The sequence below is a fragment of the Podarcis melisellensis genome (genome assembly GCF_964234715.1).
Source record: "Podarcis melisellensis genome assembly, chromosome: 2".
NCBI classification, from domain to species: Eukaryota; Metazoa; Chordata; class Lepidosauria; order Squamata; family Lacertidae; genus Podarcis; species Podarcis melisellensis.
The window spans coordinates 14,028,939-14,046,352 of NC_138529.1; the positions used below are offsets into that span (position 1 = coordinate 14,028,939).

The 17,414-nt window shown below is 46.1% G+C and overlaps 1 protein-coding gene across 2 annotated transcripts in view; it reads left to right on the forward strand.

The window, feature by feature from the left end:
• The first annotated feature begins 247 nt into the window (after nt 1–247).
• The window catches only part of RBMS2 (RNA binding motif single stranded interacting protein 2), an 86,153-nt gene continuing 68,986 nt past the window's right edge, over nt 248–17,414 (forward strand). The window contains exons 1-2 of one of the 2 annotated variants that reach the window (XM_081898833.1): nt 248–323; nt 2,742–2,848. In XM_081898833.1, coding sequence (XP_081754959.1) covers nt 263–323; nt 2,742–2,848 — 168 coding nt within the window. In that variant the 5' untranslated portion in view covers nt 248–262. The other variant, XM_081898835.1, reaches the window with a different exon arrangement.

Consider the following 17,414-nt stretch of genomic DNA (forward strand, 5'->3'; position numbering starts at 1 on the left):
TTATACTGGAAACTACCTTGTGGTTTACTCTGTACCGAAAAGCGACTTATATATCAATAATAATAATAATAATAATAATAATAATAATAATAATAATAATAATTTAATCAAAGCACCTTTTTGTTACAGTTGAAGGTTCAAGGTCTGGATCCAGCAAAGGATTCCCTTCTTTTGAAAGGGGCCACATGCATAACAAGGAATTCAAAGATGGCAAGGGCCCATTCATCTCAATTTGTCAAGAAAACAAGGGGAAGGTGGAGGAATGAAGCGAATGAAAGATTATCCTTCTGTTGCCCTACTTTTCACACAGTTCTACCTGAATGGTGAGTTGGTGGATTCCTCCACATGACTGCAAGAGCTTTGAAGATGGGTCACCTGGCTAAAGGGAGTGGGACTTGGGGACAGCGTATGCCATAAGGAAAAGAGGTGTGAATGAATGGATGGATAAGGTTTCTATATATAATCCCATTAGCATGTCCTAGACTGCATGTTTCAGGACTACTGATTGTATACGGATGCTCTTCATAGGTGGGAAGAGGATGCTGATGTTTGTGTCTGTAAGGTACGGCAGTGGGAACTCCTTATGTGCTGGACCAATAAGGAGACAAACTCTGCGGAAAGAAAACTCACTTTCTAAGTTCAAAAAATACTTGAAATACTGAAAATAAATATTTTGGCCATAGGATATTTGCGTTATAGTGGGATTGGGATTTAACCATGGATGCTATCAGACTGTCACTGTTTTCAGGTTGTGCAGTTACAACGAACCCGTTTCCTCAGGAGATCTGACACTCTCTCTCTCTCTCTATAATTTTATTTATAATTTTTCAACAGATAAATAATTCAACAACATTTCATCTATGACTTTCCCTCTCTTCCTCCCTCCCTCCCTCTATGGTTCCCTCAAAATTTCAGTTTATGCTGTATATTATAGTTATTATATGCCTTCACCTTATCTTACAATAAAAATAAAAAGTTCGCCCCCACTGCTGTTCTTCCTCAAATCCTATTTGCTTTCTAACATTTTTACACTTGAGTTTTAAAGTATTCTGCAAACATTTCCCAATCTTCTTTAAAATCAGTCTTTTTCTGATCTCTAATTTTACACGCCAAACTTGCCAATTCTACATATTTTATTAATTTCAGCTGCCATTTTTCTTTGGTAGGTACCACCTCATCACGCCATTTTTGTGCGTATAACATTTGTGCTGTCATAGTTGCGTAAAGAAATAGATTTATTTGTTTTGGAGGGATATCTGTTCCAGTTATCTCTAGTAAAAAAGCTTTCAGTCTTTTGGGGAAAGTTACCTTAAATACATTTTTCAACTCATTATAAATCATCTCCCCAAAGTCCTCAGCTACTTTGCACGTCCACCACATGTGGTAAAACGAGCCTTCTACTTCTTTACATCTGACTTTTTGTCAGATGTGAACCAATAGCAAAAGGGTCTGGGAAGTGTGAGATAACGCAGTGTTGTCCAACTTCCCAACAAACAAAGCAGGTTGAATGCTCAATAAAGAGACTGACTGGAAGTGTCCTTTGTGCTGGGACACATTAGAGCAGTGTTCCCCAACCTTGGGCCTCCAGCTGTTTTTGGACTACAACTCCCATCATCCCTCGCTAGCAAGACCAGTGGTCAAGGATTATGGGAGTTGTAGTCCAAAAACAGCTGGAGGCCCAAGGTTGGGGAACACTGCACTAGAGCATCATGAGAAATAGATCAAATACCTAAAGACTCCTGTGAGTCTGGAGGAGGCTGCCTGCTGTGTCTCTGCATGATTTCCTGCTCTGGGCTTTGGCTCCTTCCAGTCTGCCTTGTGAGCAAGGGTGGCTCCTTCTCCGTTCTCTCTGCATCTGGCGAAGTTGAAGCAATTAATCATTCCCTATGCAGAGGCAGCAGAATTACCTGCCCTCAGAGGAGTCTTTTCATTGCTTCTCTGCATGATTGACTGCCCTTGGTTTGCCTTCGAAACAGGAGTTGTGCCCAGATCAGTGACCCAGGCTCCTCTGCAACTGGGTAACTCTAGACCTTGTGCGATATAAAAAGGGTACCTCTAGTTTTAAGTCAGGAAAAAAGGAAAGCTTGCTTCTGCTTGTGGATGCTAGCAAGCCAAGTGCTCCAGAGAATCTAAAAACCAGATGAGGACTTAGCGATTAAACAACTGTGAGATTCTATTTGTTCTCCGCTATAAAAATGTGCAGGAATCAGTTTGTATCCAGGGAAACACCAAACCACAAGGGGGCTCTCAGCTAACTGCCCAGGCATTCAGTTTTGCAAAAAGAAAGAAAAAAGGACAGAAAATGCCTCCTGACATTTTAACACTGACTGCCCTGGGTGGTTTGGGAATCGCAACAGATCCTCCCTTCAGCCGTCAAAAGAACGTGGTGTTGGGGTTTTTTGGGCATGCACGCCAACCCTGCAGTGTATCGCAGGCAGTTCTCATGGTGGGGTTTTTTGCATCATGTGTAGCAAAACTGCCCACATGAAAAGGAGATGATGCCACACCAGGATGCCCTGTGAACTTCACGGCTCAGCATAGCTGTCAACTTCTCCATTTTCTTGCAAGGAATCCTATTCGGAATAAGGGAATTTCCCTTGGAAAAAAAGGGAAAAGTTGACAGCTATGCGGCTCAGTCCCTCCTGAGTGTTCTTCTCTCGAGGGCGGAGATTTGTGTGTTGTCGGTCATGTGGCTTTATAACCTGCTTTGATTTCTGCCATTTATTTATTTTGTTTTCCAGTAGCATGGGGAAGGGAGCCTTGCCCATTTTCCCCGGCGGCAGGCGTTAGGACCTTGCGGAAAGCAGACATTCTGGCCCTGGATTCCAAGCTGGCTTGCCTTGGTGACGTAAGCCAGAAGCCCTGTCTCTCTCTCTCTCTCTCTTTTCTGTGTGTGAGTGTGTGTGTGAGTGTGTGTGTGTGTCTCTCTTCTCTCTCTCTCTTCCCCCTCTTCCCCCTCCCTTCCCAAGCTCTCTAACATTAAAGCGAAAATGCTCCTTTCTGTGCCTCCTCGTGCAGGGATCGCCACTTTTGGCTACAGCAAGAGCAACAAGAAGGTAAGGAAGAGGCCAGTCGTGGCTCCCCACCACCTCACCTCCCCTTTCTGCTTCCTATTTCCAAGATCTTGCAAACGTCCTTGGCATAGAGAAGGGAGGAGAAGTTAAAAAAAAAAGGGGGGGTTGAGGAAAACCAGGGTTGCCTTCCCCACCACCCAGCTGTGGTGGTGGTGTTGGTGTCTGAAGGGGAGACAGATCTTGCCAATTATTTGGGGAGGTTAGGCAGCTAGGAGGTTGGCTTCCCAACAGGGAAGCCCACCTCCAGGGTTGGCTGATCTTGGCCTCTGTTCCGGGGTGACCCCCATCCGCCCCTCGCACCGCCAGACCCCGCTTGCCAAGGCCGGAGTCTTCCCAAGGGCGACTTTGAGTCCGGAGCGATGGGGACGAAAAAATAGAATAATAATTAAAAAAAAGCTGGGTAGACCAGAACAACAGGCAGCGAAATCACAGCACTTCGTGAATCTCCCTGGGACATTAATATTCTGTGGGTTCCTCCCTGCACCCCTGATTATGGGGTGTTTGGTTTCTCGTCTGGGGTTTTTTTTTTTGGCTACGGGAACGGAGGACCTGCATCCAGGAGGGGCTGGGTACTGGAAGCAGGCAGTTCAAATTCTAGGCATGGGGTGTTCACACCAGGATCAGACTGAGGCCTTGTTTTTTAACCCTCTCCTGGCTCTTTCCAGGGGGATGGAGACTTCTGAAGCCACCCCCAGTGGGGTATTCTCGAGGGTGGGGTTCCAGGATGTGGTTTCTATGGCATCCACGTGTTCTGAGGAAGAGTGTGCCATAAAGGAGGCTTCCCCCCTTCCTCTTCCACCGCCCTTTCTGCTCCCCACATCTGGGGTGAGGCGAGAATACTCTGCATGCCAGGGAAGATGGGACATGTAGCTTGCAGGAGGATGCGAGGGAGCTGTAAGAAATGGGGGCTTGAACCCAGCACCACCCCCTCCTCGTCAGGACTGTCATTCGGAACCTGAATAGCCTTGTCAGGTTTGGAAAATGCATCTTGACTAGCCTGGGTATTTATTTGAACGTGTGGATTATTTCCCCCTCTGGCAAGAAATGTGGTCTAGCAGTACTCTAGGGTTTCAGGGAACCCCAAGTTATATCTCTAGCCAGGGCAGGGAAGAAGGATAGAAGGGGGAGACCCCCGGGAAGTTGGAAATAGGAGCCCAGACTTCTGTCATTTTAAATATCCACCTTATCTCTATTGTTGATTCACTGTGTGACCTTGTATGCATATGGTGTTGGGTGAAAGGGGTGGTGGTGGCAGGGGAGAATAAGCTTGTTACCTGTTCTGTGCCTCAGTTTCCTCTCTGTCTGTCCCCGGGACTGTGGAAGATCTACAGCAAATGTGCAAATTGCAGGCACTATAGTAATGCGTTTGGACAGAAACCTGGGGTAGAGGGAAGGCCCAATTTGGGGCATTAATTGTGTTTATCCATATTAGGGATGAGTATGGCACTCAAAGGAACTGTGGCTGTCTTAGCCATCTCGTTGCGCCTCCCTGCCAACCTCTTTTTGAAACTGGGTGACATTTTCCTCTTCTGACCATTGACTGATGTGGAATTTGTAGAAATAGGCAGATATGGGGCGGGAAGACCTCTGCATTGATGGAGGGGCTGTCTGTGCCAATAAGGAGCAGGGCAGCATTTTGTGATGGGTGAGCTGTGGACACATATTAGTGACTTGTCCTGTTAAAACGACAACAACAAGGACAAATAGCCAACAGCGCTGGCGCGGTTCTTATAATTGGTGATTCAAGGTAAGACTGAAACCATATCACCAGTTGTGTGCGCACACACACTCATGTGCACATATTCCACCTATGCCTCCGTATGCATAACTTGACAGGTGTGTGTTTTATTTCTTTTGACACTTTATATACTGCTTTATTACAGTCCTCTAAGCAGTGCATTGTATGGGTGGGTTATCTGTGCGTGTTTCAAAATGTTCTTGTTATGAGTGCGTCTTGGAGTACTTTCAAGTGACTTTCCCGGGGCTAGCGTGTTGTTTCATGGATTTGGTGCTGCTGGTGCCACTCCAGTGCTCAGGAACTTGCCCTCGTGTCTGTGTGCACATTTATTTGTGGGCGTGCATAGGTGAGCAGGTGCAACTGTGGCTGCGTGTATCCTTGATTTGATTGACAGCTAACATGGGTGCTTAAGGCTGAGTTTGAATAATCATGATTGGGGTTCAAGTCGTTTGCGGTGTGTAGTATTTGCGTAGCCATGTGTGAGACTTTTCTAAGTTAGACAGATGATCAGTGATCTCAAAAGTATGTGTGCATGTAGGACACACATGCAGATCACCTGAGTTGGAATACTTCACCTTCGGCTTCAGCTAGCAGCACCCTTGACCTAAATGCAGGAAATGGAAATGAAACCCATTTATTTTAATGAATATTAATTCTAGGCACTGTGTTTAAGAGTGGGGTGTCAGCCGGTGGGTCTAAGGCAGCCTAGGCACATGGCGTTTGTGCATCAAGTTCTGTGTATCTCTGAGCTGGGAATCATATTATATTGGAGGTCATTTCCATGCCCATATTTGCTTGAGTAATATACCACAGAAGCTGATCGCTCACAAAATGAATAGTATAGATTATGACAAGACAGTGTAGGTACTGACCTTTAACGCCCTAACAGCTTTGGCCCAGTATATCTGAAGGAGCGTCTCCACCCCCATTGTTCAGCCCGGACATTGAGGTCCAGCTCCGAGGGCCTTCTGGTGGTTCCCCCATTTCAAGAAGTGAGGCCACAGGGAACCAGGCAGAGGGCCTTCTCAGTAGTCACGCCCGCCCTATGGAACGCCCTCCTGTCAGATGTCAGGGAATTAAACAACTCTCTGACTTTTAGAAGACATCCGAAGGCAGCCCTGTTTAGGGAAGTTTTTAATGTTTGATGGCATACTGTGTTTTAATTGTTTGGAAGCTTCCCAGAGTGACTGGGGCAATCCAGTCAGATGGGTGGCATATAAGTAATAAATTATTACTATTATTATTGGGTCACATGTTGCATTGTTCACATGAAGGCAGGTAACTCAGACAAATACCATGATCAAAATAACGAGACAATAACAATAACAACAACAACAAGAATGAGAAGGCACTTAAGCTACTGGTCCACATGTTTATTTCTTTATTTATAGAAGTATTTCTATATCATCCTCTCTCACCAAATAGTGCGGCGGTCACAGCGTTATAAAACTGTTAAAAAGTAATTAAAAGCAGTACGGAACCATCATTGAAATGACTGGCTGCTCCAGAAAATGTTAAGCAATTGCATGGACCTCTTGTCTTGCAAGAGTCAAAAGCGAGAATGCCTGCTAAATCTCTGCTGGAAGAGTGTTTCATGGTATGAGACTGGCGACACTAAATGGACACTTCTGGTTAAGGTGAGTTGGGCCTCTGTAACATGGAAAACAACTAACAGTGCTCCTTGGGGTGATTTCAGTGATGAGGATACAAGGGCTCAGGCAGTCCTTAAGCACTCCTGGACGCAAGTTGTTCAGGGATTTGTATATCAACACATGAACCTTGAACCTGGCCCAGTAACCTAGGCGCAGCCAGTGTAGATGTTTGAGCAGAGGGTCAAATAATTGTAGAGTAGGAAGGACCCTGAGGATCATCTACTCCAGGGGTCAGCAAACTTTTTCAGCAGGGGGCCAGCCCACATTCCCTCAGACCTTGTGGGGTGCCGGACTATATTTTGAAGAGAAAAAAAAGAACAAATTCCTATGCCCCACAAATAACCCAGAGATGCATTTTAAATAAAAGGACACATTCTACTTATGTAAAAACACCAGGCAGGCCCCACAAATAACCCAGAGGTGCATTTTAAATAAAAGGACACATTCTACTCATGTAAAAATACGCTGATTCCTGGACCGTCCGCGGGCCAGATTTAGAAGACAGTTGGGCTGGATCCGGCCCCCGGTCCATAGTTTGCCTACCCATGATCTAGTCCAACCCCCTGCAAGGCAAGAATATGCAGCTGTCCCATTCGAGGATCAAACCTGCAACCTCGAGGTGTTATCAGCAACACACTACCAACTGGTTGTCACAGGCTGTCGGCCATCTGCCCCCATCAGCAGTCTAGCCGCTGCGTTCTGTACAGCGTTAGAAACTCGGATATATAAGCTAGGTGCCGAATGGCTCCTTAAACCAGGGTTACAGTCTCGAAACGAAATGCCTAGTTGCCCTTTGAGTGCCAGACGACTCAAACGTCATATTTTTCAATACGACTTTTTGGTTCCTGAAATTCATTCTGATTGCGCAGATAAAATATAACAGGTAGAGTTCTACAGGCTGCGTTGCTAGTGTGTGAAAACAGTCAGGATCCAAGGGTGCCCAGGCATGCACCTCCAGATGGTGGAGACGGCAGGCTCCATCCTTGCGCCCAGGCATCTTAACTTGTTTGCAAGTGGCCTATAGCCAGGTGCAAAGTGCACCTGGCGAATTTCAAACGCTGGTCCTGTACTAGCTACGGTTTCCAGACCAGTCGCACAATAGAATGCATTGCAGTAATCTAGTCTTGCTGTTACCCATGCAGGGACTACAGTGGCTAAGTTATCCAGACATGGCTGTAGCTGGTGGATCAAAGCTGGTAAAAGCTGTTGCATTGCTCATCGGAATGCAGCTAACCAGCATTATGCCTGCATGTGTGAAGGAGTGTCTGTTTGTGGGATGGGATAAATGTGCACATTATAAACATGTTTCCTGGGTCTTTTGACACACAGGCATGTGTCTCTGGTTGTGGAAGTTGCATTTCCCAACTTCTAACTCTGTATGGACTGTTTTGCTGATCCCAGCATTGACTTGTGTTCTCTTAAGACTGTATAAAATTAATATCTTACTGAAATGGATTGGATAGGCAAGGGAAGACTGTCTTCTGGAAGCAAAGAGAATTCTGTGCATTACAATTTGCTGATACTCTGCAGTTTTTCTGTTGGTTTTTTTTTTTTTTTTTTTTGCTAATAAGTAGAAATACTCTCTCAGTTGGAAACATAGCTATTTATACCTCCTCCTTGCATTTCTTGGTCACTTTGGGCTTTAAAAAGACTTTTAAAAACTATATTAAGTTATGGGGTCATGGTTGAAGTTTTAAAAACGAAATAAAATTGGGAGATCTTAATTGGATCCAAACGAGCCTTTTAAAAAAAATATCTGAATTTTCCCCTCTCCTCTCTCCAAGGAGTTCTGGGCAGTGTGTAGGTTTTTTCTTCCCTGTTGCATCTGCCACTATTTATTTATTTCTTAAATTTGTAGCTCGGCTTTCCTGCAAGGAGCTTAAGGAGGCACATATGATTCTTCCTCTCTCACATTTCAGCCTTACAGCAACCTCACGACAACCGTAGGATTGTAGAGTTGTAAGGGGCATGGAAGGACATCTAAGCTAAACCTCCGAATTTGCAGGAGACGCAACTGAGTATCTCTAACAAGGGGCCATCCAGGCTCTGCTTAAATTTATCTCCACCTAAGGAGAGCCCCAAAGGGATGCGGGTGACACTGTGGGTTAAACCACAGAGCCTAGGACTTGCCAATCAGAAGGTCGGCGGTTCGAATCCCCGCGACGGTCCCTGCTCTTGCCAAGCTAGCAGTTCAAAAGCATGTCAAAGTGCAAGTAGATAAATAGGTACCGCTCCCGCAGGAAGGTAAACGGCGTTTCCGTGCGCTGCTTTGGTTCGCCAGAAGCGGCTTAGTTATGCTGGCCACATGACCTGGCCATTTACCTTCCCACTGGAGCGGTACCTATTTATCTACTTGCACTTTGTACGTCGGCTCCCTCGGCCAGTAAAGCGAGATGAGCGCCGCAACCCCAGAGTCGGTCACGACTGGACCTAATGGTCAGGGGTCCCCTTTACCTTTACCTTTAAGGAGAGCTCACCTCCTTCCAAAGCGAACTATCCGAACAGCTCTCTTAGGAAGAGCTCCTAATGTTTACCCCACAATCTGTTCCCTTGCAATGACCATCCGCTGGTTCTGGTCCTGCCTTCTGCCGCAATGGCAAACAGGTCTGCTCCATTTTCCGGGTAGCATCTTTTCAGATACTTGGAAGACGACTATCATGTCAGTCTTCTGTTCCCCAGGCTGAGCACACCCAGCTCTTTCCGTTGTTTCTCCCAGGACTCGTTTTCCAAAACTGTTCACCATCCTCTTGGTGAACATTCTGCTTAAAAAAGAATTGGGCAGAGTAGTCCTGAAGTGGTCCAGCCAGTGCATTTCATTTCATTTTTTCATTTCACTTTAAAGTTTCATATCGCCCTTCTATATTACTATACGCAGGGCGGTTTATAACCCGAAGAAGCAACCAAGACTGCGCACACCATATAGCAATCTGATCCAATACCAAAATGTCAAAATAAAAACTTTAAACAGCTTATATCAAATAATGTAATATTCACTAATCCATTATAATATAACAGAACACGATAAAATTAAATACCAGCAAATAATAATTAAGCAGAAATTCACTCTTAACAATTACAATAATTTCTAAACTATAGTCAATAAAAATGGCAGCAAGTCACAGTGTATAAAATAACACAATACAAATTGAGAAGCAAAGAAACACAACTTATAAAATTATTTTTATACTCTTCCTCTCTTTCCAGTTGTTTCTGCGGTTCCTAAAGTCATGGTCTGGGAAAGGCTCCTAGGGCTGCAAGGTGGGGCAAGGCAGGTGGGAAAAGCCATTATGCAGAATAGATTGGAACTGTTAGTCCAGTGATCTGGACGTGGAGCTCCTGTAAATTCAGCCTGAGATTGCTTAACTTTTTGAGTAGCAACATCGCAGTTCTGGCTCATGTCCTGCTTGTGATCCACTAAGACACCTTATTCCTGTCCTATGCTTCAACTTTTTTCTTTTACATTTATCTCTGATGAAAACCCCATCTTTTAGGTTTTGGCCAGTGTTCCAGCCTCTCAAGATGATTTTGAATATTGATTCTAGGCCCATCCAGACTGCTGATTTTGTTGTGGGCGTATAAAGCAACATATGTTTGATTCATTAATACCACATTTGCAGTGGATTTAAACTGGACTGTCCACACATCTCCCCAGTTTATAAGTTGCTGTGCTTCCTTAATGATCCTGCCTTAATGCACCCACACTTTTGCTCTGTCTATGTTCCTGCCATCCCCAATTCACTCCTTTCCCCCTTGAACACAAGTTGATGACACCATGCCACCATATTTCCAAATTTTTATTTTTTGGCTGCAATTGCTGTGCCAACCATGCTCGATTGCAGGAAAAAGCAAGCAAGCAAACAAACAAACAAACAAACAGAAATGCCAGCGGATGACATCAACAGGAAGTATGTAGGAATGGCTTAAGCTTCTCTCGCCTGTTGCCTTTTTTCGAGTGTAAGTTAGTTGCGCTACGACGCCATACTGCCAGGTTCTTACGTTCAGGCTGTGATAAACCATTATTTCTTTCCATCCCCTAGTCGGCCTGGGTGACGTTTTAATACATTGCCTGAAACCGGTTTGAATTTGAAATCGTGAGAGCGATTTTAGAATTCACGATCTGGAAATGTAACGAGAATCTTTGGTGCGCCCCGATACCCGACTGGCAGCCTGCAAAGGCAGCTTGCGCATCCCGAGCCTGAAAGTTCAGGTGAGCAGAGTGGGTTAGGTGCGAGAGCCGAGTTTCCGTTTACCTGCCAGGGAAAAATACAAATAGCGCTGGTCCAAGGAATCTCCAAGGGACGCGGGTGGCGCTGTGGGTTAAACCATCGGCCAGTAAAGCGAGATGAGCGCCGCAACCCCAGAGTCGGCCACGACTGGACCTAATGGTCAGGGGTCCCTTTACCTTTACCTTTCTGTGTGTGAGAGAAAAGGGGCAATGATACCTCTTCTGGGATGAATCCTGCAATGTGATACATGCATTCATCATAATCAATGAACGTAGAATGCTTACCCCCCCTTTATAACTATTTTCCCCCCCTCACACGCAGATTTACTTGACCCCAAACTACTGCAATTGCAACTGGACTGTTATACATATCAGGGAGCTAGCGCAATGCAGTCGTCCAGTCAGGGACAGCCTGTTTGAAGCGCCCTCCAGATGCTGCTGCACTACAACTCCCATCATCCCTTGCCTTTGTCCAAGCTGCTTGGGGCTGCTGGGAGTTGGAGTCCAACAATGTTTCGGGTGGTGCTACGCTGACCACCCCTGGGTTAGAGTGCTGGGCTCGGGCCAGGAAGATCTGGGTCCAAGTTCTTACTCAGCCACAAAGGCAACTGTATGACCTTGGACCAGTTTCTCTCTCTCTCTTAGTCTCACTTGCCTCACAGGGTTGTTGTGAAGATAAATTGGAAGGGCGGGGGGCACACACCACATATTTTGCCTTATGCTCCTTGGAAGAAGGGCAGGATATGAAGTGTAGTGAAGTGACATTGTCAAAAAGAGATGATGTCTGTGTGGAAGCCAGCACCTTTGAATCCAGCGGGGCTTAGTGGTCATCCACACTTTATTTGTCCTGCTGTTTTCTCCCAGGAAAACATGTGTTTTTGCTGGGGGGTTTTCCCTGATTTAGCACTAAAGAGCTGGTTTTCCAGGGGAAAGCAGTGGAGGAAAGGCAAAGCTGCTTAAATCTGTGGCTAGAAAGCACGGGGCAAGCAGCAAACTGCTCAGACCCACGGGACCAAGAGGAAGTGTGGGCGAGCCCTCACTTCCAGGTCAGTGGATCTAGTGGATAGCAGCAGAAGATCTCTTGAATCAGGCAGCAATCCCGCTGCTGTTCTTCGCACAAGGCAGAGGCAGGCAAGGGGCAGCCGGGGGAAGCAAACCAGAGGGAACAGAAGTTTGCCTATGAGCGCGGAGTGAGTTCATGGCAGAAGGAAGTTTGGAACCAGGGACTTCATTCAGTCACTCCCAAAAGCAAGAATCAGCTGAATTAATTGGAGGAGGAGGAGGAGGCAGGCTCCAAATGGTGACTCATCCAGCGTGGACTCCTCAGAGGGTGGTTAGTTCTTACTCTTGCACACTCTAAAATTATAACCTCTTTGTGTGTGTGTGTGTGTGTGTGTGTGTGTGTGTACCTAGTTTATTTCAGAGGTCAAAAGTCCCCACCCCACTCCCCTCAATCCCACGAGGTAGGAAACACCAGTTTATGGGCACATCTTCAGGTTACAGACTCCGCTCACCCAGAAATAGTGCTTCAGGTTAAGAACTTTGCTTCAGGATGAGAACAGAAATCGTGCTCCGGTGGCGTGGCTGCAGTTGGAGGCCCCATTAACCAAAGTGGTGCTTCAGGTTAAGAACAGTTTCAGGTTAAGAACAGACCTCCGGAACGAATTAAGTACTTAACCCGAGGTACCACTGTACACACAGTGGTAACCTCGGGATGCGAACGGGATCCGTTCCGGAGCCCCGTTCGCATCCTGAAGCGAACGCAACGCACGTCTCCAGGTGCACGGGTCATGTTTTGCCACTTCCACGCATGCGCATGATGTCATTTTGACTGTCTGCGCATGTGCGCGGGGCAAAACCCGGAAGTAACGCGCTCCGTTACTTCCGGGTTGCCACAGAGCGCAACCCGAAAATACTTAACTTGAAGCACATTTATCCCGAGGTATGGCTGTATTTGTAAAGCAGAATTGGACCCATGCAGCCTATCAAGTGCAACGTAGACTGTATAATCATAAAATTGGAAGGGGCCACAAGAGGGTCTAGCTCCCTGCTATCCTTTTGCCTGATGTGGGGCTCAAACTCACAACCCTGATATTAAGAGTCTCATTCTCTACTGACTGAGGAACAAGTTGGGGCTTCTTCTTCCTCCTGTCAAAGGATTTGGCATTTGGAATGGGTGGGACGGCTGTATCCCCCACTCAGCAAATGTCCAGGGGTCCAGTTTGCTGCCTGGCACTCTGATGGTGCCTCTCCTTGCCTCCCCCCATGTCTCTAAGCCTTGCTGTACCATTCAGACATAAATTCCTACCTTTATCTCTCTCTCTCTCTCCCACTCCTCTTGGTGCCACCCAGACAACGTGGTTATTGGAAGGTGTATAAATACTGTTAATAAAATAAATCATGGGTAGGAGGCGCCTTCCACAGTCGACCTTTCTTCCGCTCAAGCTGACAGTGCTGGGAGGCAACAGAACTATTTTTGTTATCTTCTAATCTAAGTCCAGGACAGAAGAATGCCTGTGTGTTTTCAGGGCGGCAAAGGTGTTTGCAGACCACCTGCCGCACTTGCAATGTTAAGTCTTCTTTTCACCCTCCCTGTTAGCAGGAGTAGCGTTCAGACACCTCGCGGTCTGTTCTTCAGCTCAGAAAGCATCTTCAAATCGGTGGGGGGTAACGCTGTTCATTGATTCTCCATATGTAGAATCTGGCATGCGTGTTACTGAGATTCTTTCCTCTCTCTCTCTTTTTCTTCCTTTGTAAAGCAAATTTCAAACCTCCAGAAAGTTTGAAAATAAGCAGTCACTGGCCACATTTCCACATAAGGCTAACCCATGGTTTGTTTTAGCCATGGTTTGTTGAACAAACCAGTCTCAGTCTCACATAACAAGCACTGCTAATTTGTTTCGTTTTGCATCTACTCTTGCCTTGCACTGAAATAAACCAGAATTAAGCCAGGATGGTGGGTTTCAGATGTAACAAGAAACCATGGGAAGCTGATATCAAACCCATTGTTCCATATCCTAGCTTGTTGTTCATATTTTAGTTCGTTGGCTGCAGCGAGTTTGGATGTGCAAACTGCTGTTCAGCCGAACAAACCATGGCTGAATTTTATGTGCAAGACAGAAGTGATTTCAGAATTCAAGAGGCAGCACTCCAAATGTATTATTGGTTGCCTCCAGACTGTCAGTGTTTTACAGGAGGGATTCAGTCTGGAAATCGAGGTTTGTGCCGTTAAAAACGGGTTAACGTGCTTTGTTGTCCTAGGGCAACAAATCCACTTTAAAACAAAACATGCTTTTTGCAGTTAAGAAAGTGATGGGGAGATTCACTGAAAAGCACGGGTTGAATGAATTACTAACTGGAAGATGTATAACCATACTGCTGTCAGCAAATTGGAATGAATGTTCATTGTTGTATAACCTCCCTGCAAACAAATCAGAACAAATGTTCAGTAAAGTGTGGACATAGCCTAACTTCCATGTAAGCTTTGTATAAGCAGATTAAGATGAATGCTCAATAAGATGGGTTGCCTGGAGGAGCCCCGCTTTCTTTGTACTTCTCTTTTGCCCATCTTTTGTGGAACTCTTCATTTTAAGAATCAAATAATGGTAGTTGGAAGGGACCCGAAGTCCTGCAATGTAGGAATCTCAACATGCGGTCCCCCATCCAATTTGAAATCATACCAGACCCTGCTTAGCTTTGCAAAAGTGATAGCTGTTATATCCCTGTGCCACTGTAATCTGAGACAACTTAGTATTTTGGATTCAGAAGAAGGCTGGAAAATAAAGTTCGCTGATATAAACCATAGTGATCTGCAGGCTTTTCAGGGTTTATAAATCAGGAGGCTGCATGGTCCATGGCCTAGGACCCTCGTACCTACGGGACTGCCTCTCCCGGTATACCCCACGGAGGACCTTAAGGTCCATAAATAGCAACACCCTAGTGGTCCCGGGCCCTAAAGAAGTTAGATTAGCTTCAACCAGAGCCAGGGCCTTTTCAACACTGGCTTCGGCCTGGTGGAACGCTCTGTCTCATGAGACTAGGGCCCTGCGGGATCAGATTTCTTTCCGCAGGGCCTGTAAGACAGAGTTGTTCCCCCTGGCCTTTGGCTTGGAGCCAATTTGATTCCCTCCCCCTCTTTCCTTTTTCCTTCTCTTCCTGTGATGAGGCTGCATTTTAATATTTTAATGTTTCAATATTTTAATGTTGTATTTTAAGACTGTTTTTTAAGTTGTATTCATTCAGTTTGTTTTTATTATTGCTTGTTAGCCGCCCTGAGCCCGCCTTGGCTGGGGAGGGTGGGGTATAAATAAAAATTATTATTATTATTATTATTATTAAGTAGAGGGTTACCCTCTGAAGGATGCGTTTCAGAGGAAGTGTTAACACGGTCACTGGAGTCCAAATACAATCAGGCAGGCTAGCAGCCAGATTTCGGATTTAAAGTTAGGCTGGGGATGACCATTGAGAGTTGAAGGCAGCGTGAAAGAGGGATTGTTGCTCATGTGTACAGACACGACACTTTCATCTTGGGTGGATAACATTTTGGAAGGTTTTGTTTCTAAAAGGTGTTTGAGGCTGCTGCCAGAGGAGGCACGTAAAACAATATCACTATGTCCCTTTCTCTTTCTTTTGATGATGCTTCCAAACAGTTAATGCCTACTATCACCTGTCGAAGGTAACACTCCCATAGGCAGCGGCGAAGCAAAATGGGCGTATGTGTGTGTGTATAGATAGATAGTTGTCGTGCACATCCTGGGAACTGATGCCTTTCTCAGACCAGTCCCATAAATGTTAGACTGCCTCCCACTTTATCTGCTCATACTTTTGCAAGTGGCTATTCTTGATGATGTTTCTGTTCAGGGATGATGAGGATATATAGCATATGGCGACTCTTACAGCTCCAGTAATAGAGCTTGGAATATTTGGCATATCGTGATTGTTTCACATTTGTATCCTGTTCTTCCAGCCATGTAAATAAGCCTATAAAAACTACTAGCCTGCAATAAAGATAAAAAAAAATAAAAAATAAAAATAAATTAGGTCGCTGGAGGCTGATAGACAGAAACCTCCTGTGGCAGCCTATGCATTCCATACCGGACGTCGAGGAGGGGACTTCCCTCTTTTGGTAGGAGCCTTCTAGGTTGGATGGTCATCTGTCATGGATGCTTTAGCTGAGATTGCTGCACTGCAGAGGGTTGGACTAGAGGATCCTCAGTGTCCCTTCCAACTCTATGATTCTGTGATCTGCCCCTCCTCTGCCAGCCCACTCATTCAGCTGCATGCAATTGCTTGTCGCCTATGGTTACCAGTAAAGGTAAAGGGATCCCTGACCATTAGGTCCAGTCGTGACTGACTCTGGGGTTGTGGCGCTCATCTCACTTTATTGGCCGAGGGAGCCGGCGTGCAGCTTCCGGGTCATGTGGCCAGCATGACTAAGCCGCTTCTGGCAAACCAGAGCAGCACACGGAAACACCGTTTACCTTCCCGCCAGAGCGGTACCTATTTATCTATTTGCACTTTGACGTGCTTTCGAACTGCTGGGTTGGCAGGAGCAGGGACCAAGCAACGGGAGCTCACCCTGTCACGGGGATTCGAACCGCTGACCTTCTTATCGGCAAGTCCTAGGCTCTGTGGTTTAACCCACAGCGCCACCCGCGTCCCTATGGTTACCAGGCGCATGCTTAAATGCAAGGCCAAATGCTTCCTCCTACAAGCTCAGGGGTGGGAAATGTGGGGTTAGTCTTATCATTACAACAGCATATGCAGAGTCCTGCTGGATCATGCCAGTGGCCCATCTAGTCCTGTTCTCATAGTGACCAACCAGATACCTCTGGGAAGCTTGCAAGCAGATCATGAGTGCAACAGTATTCATCCCACTTGTGCCACACCCTCCAACGTTTCTCCGATGAAAATAGGGACAGTAACAATAACAACAACAACAATAATTTTACTATTTATACCCCACCCATTTGACTGGGTTGGCCCAGCCACACTGGGCAGCTTCTAACATGGAAGAAAACTCAGAATAAAACATTAAACATTAAAGCAACAACTTCCCTATACAGGGCTGTCTTTAGATGTCTGCTACGGGTTGTATAGTTACTTATCTTCTTGGCTCGGGAGTCACATGATTCCATAGCCTCCAAAATTTCTTCGATGAAAATAGGGACATCCTAAGGAAAAGTAGCGGGACACGGGTGGCGCTGTGGGTTAAACCACAGAGCCTAGGACTTGCCGATCAGAAGGTTGGCGGTTCGAATCCCCACGACGGGGTGAGCTCCCACTGATCGGTCCCTGCTCCTGCCAAGCTAGCCGTTCGAAAGCACTTCAGAGTGCAAGTAGATAAATAGGTACCGCTCTGGCGGGAAGGTAAACGGCGTTTCCATGCGCTGCTCTGGTTCGCCAGAAGCGGCTTAGTCATGCTGGCCACATGACCCGGAAGCTGTACGCCGGCTTCCTCGGCCAATAAAGCGAGATGAGCGCCGCAACCCCAGAGTCGGTCATGACTGGACATAATGGTCAGGGGTTCCTTTACCTTTTAAGGAAAAGCAGGACCTTCCGGGATCAAATCAGAAACCGGGACGGCTTCTGTAAATCTGCGCCTGGAAAAAGTGCTTCTCAGCAACTGGTATTCAGAAACATTCTGGTTCCCAAGAGTGGGAGTAAGCTGAGAGACTTGTGTCTTGAGTGAGGCCATCGAGTGAGTTTCACAAGCCACTCTGCTC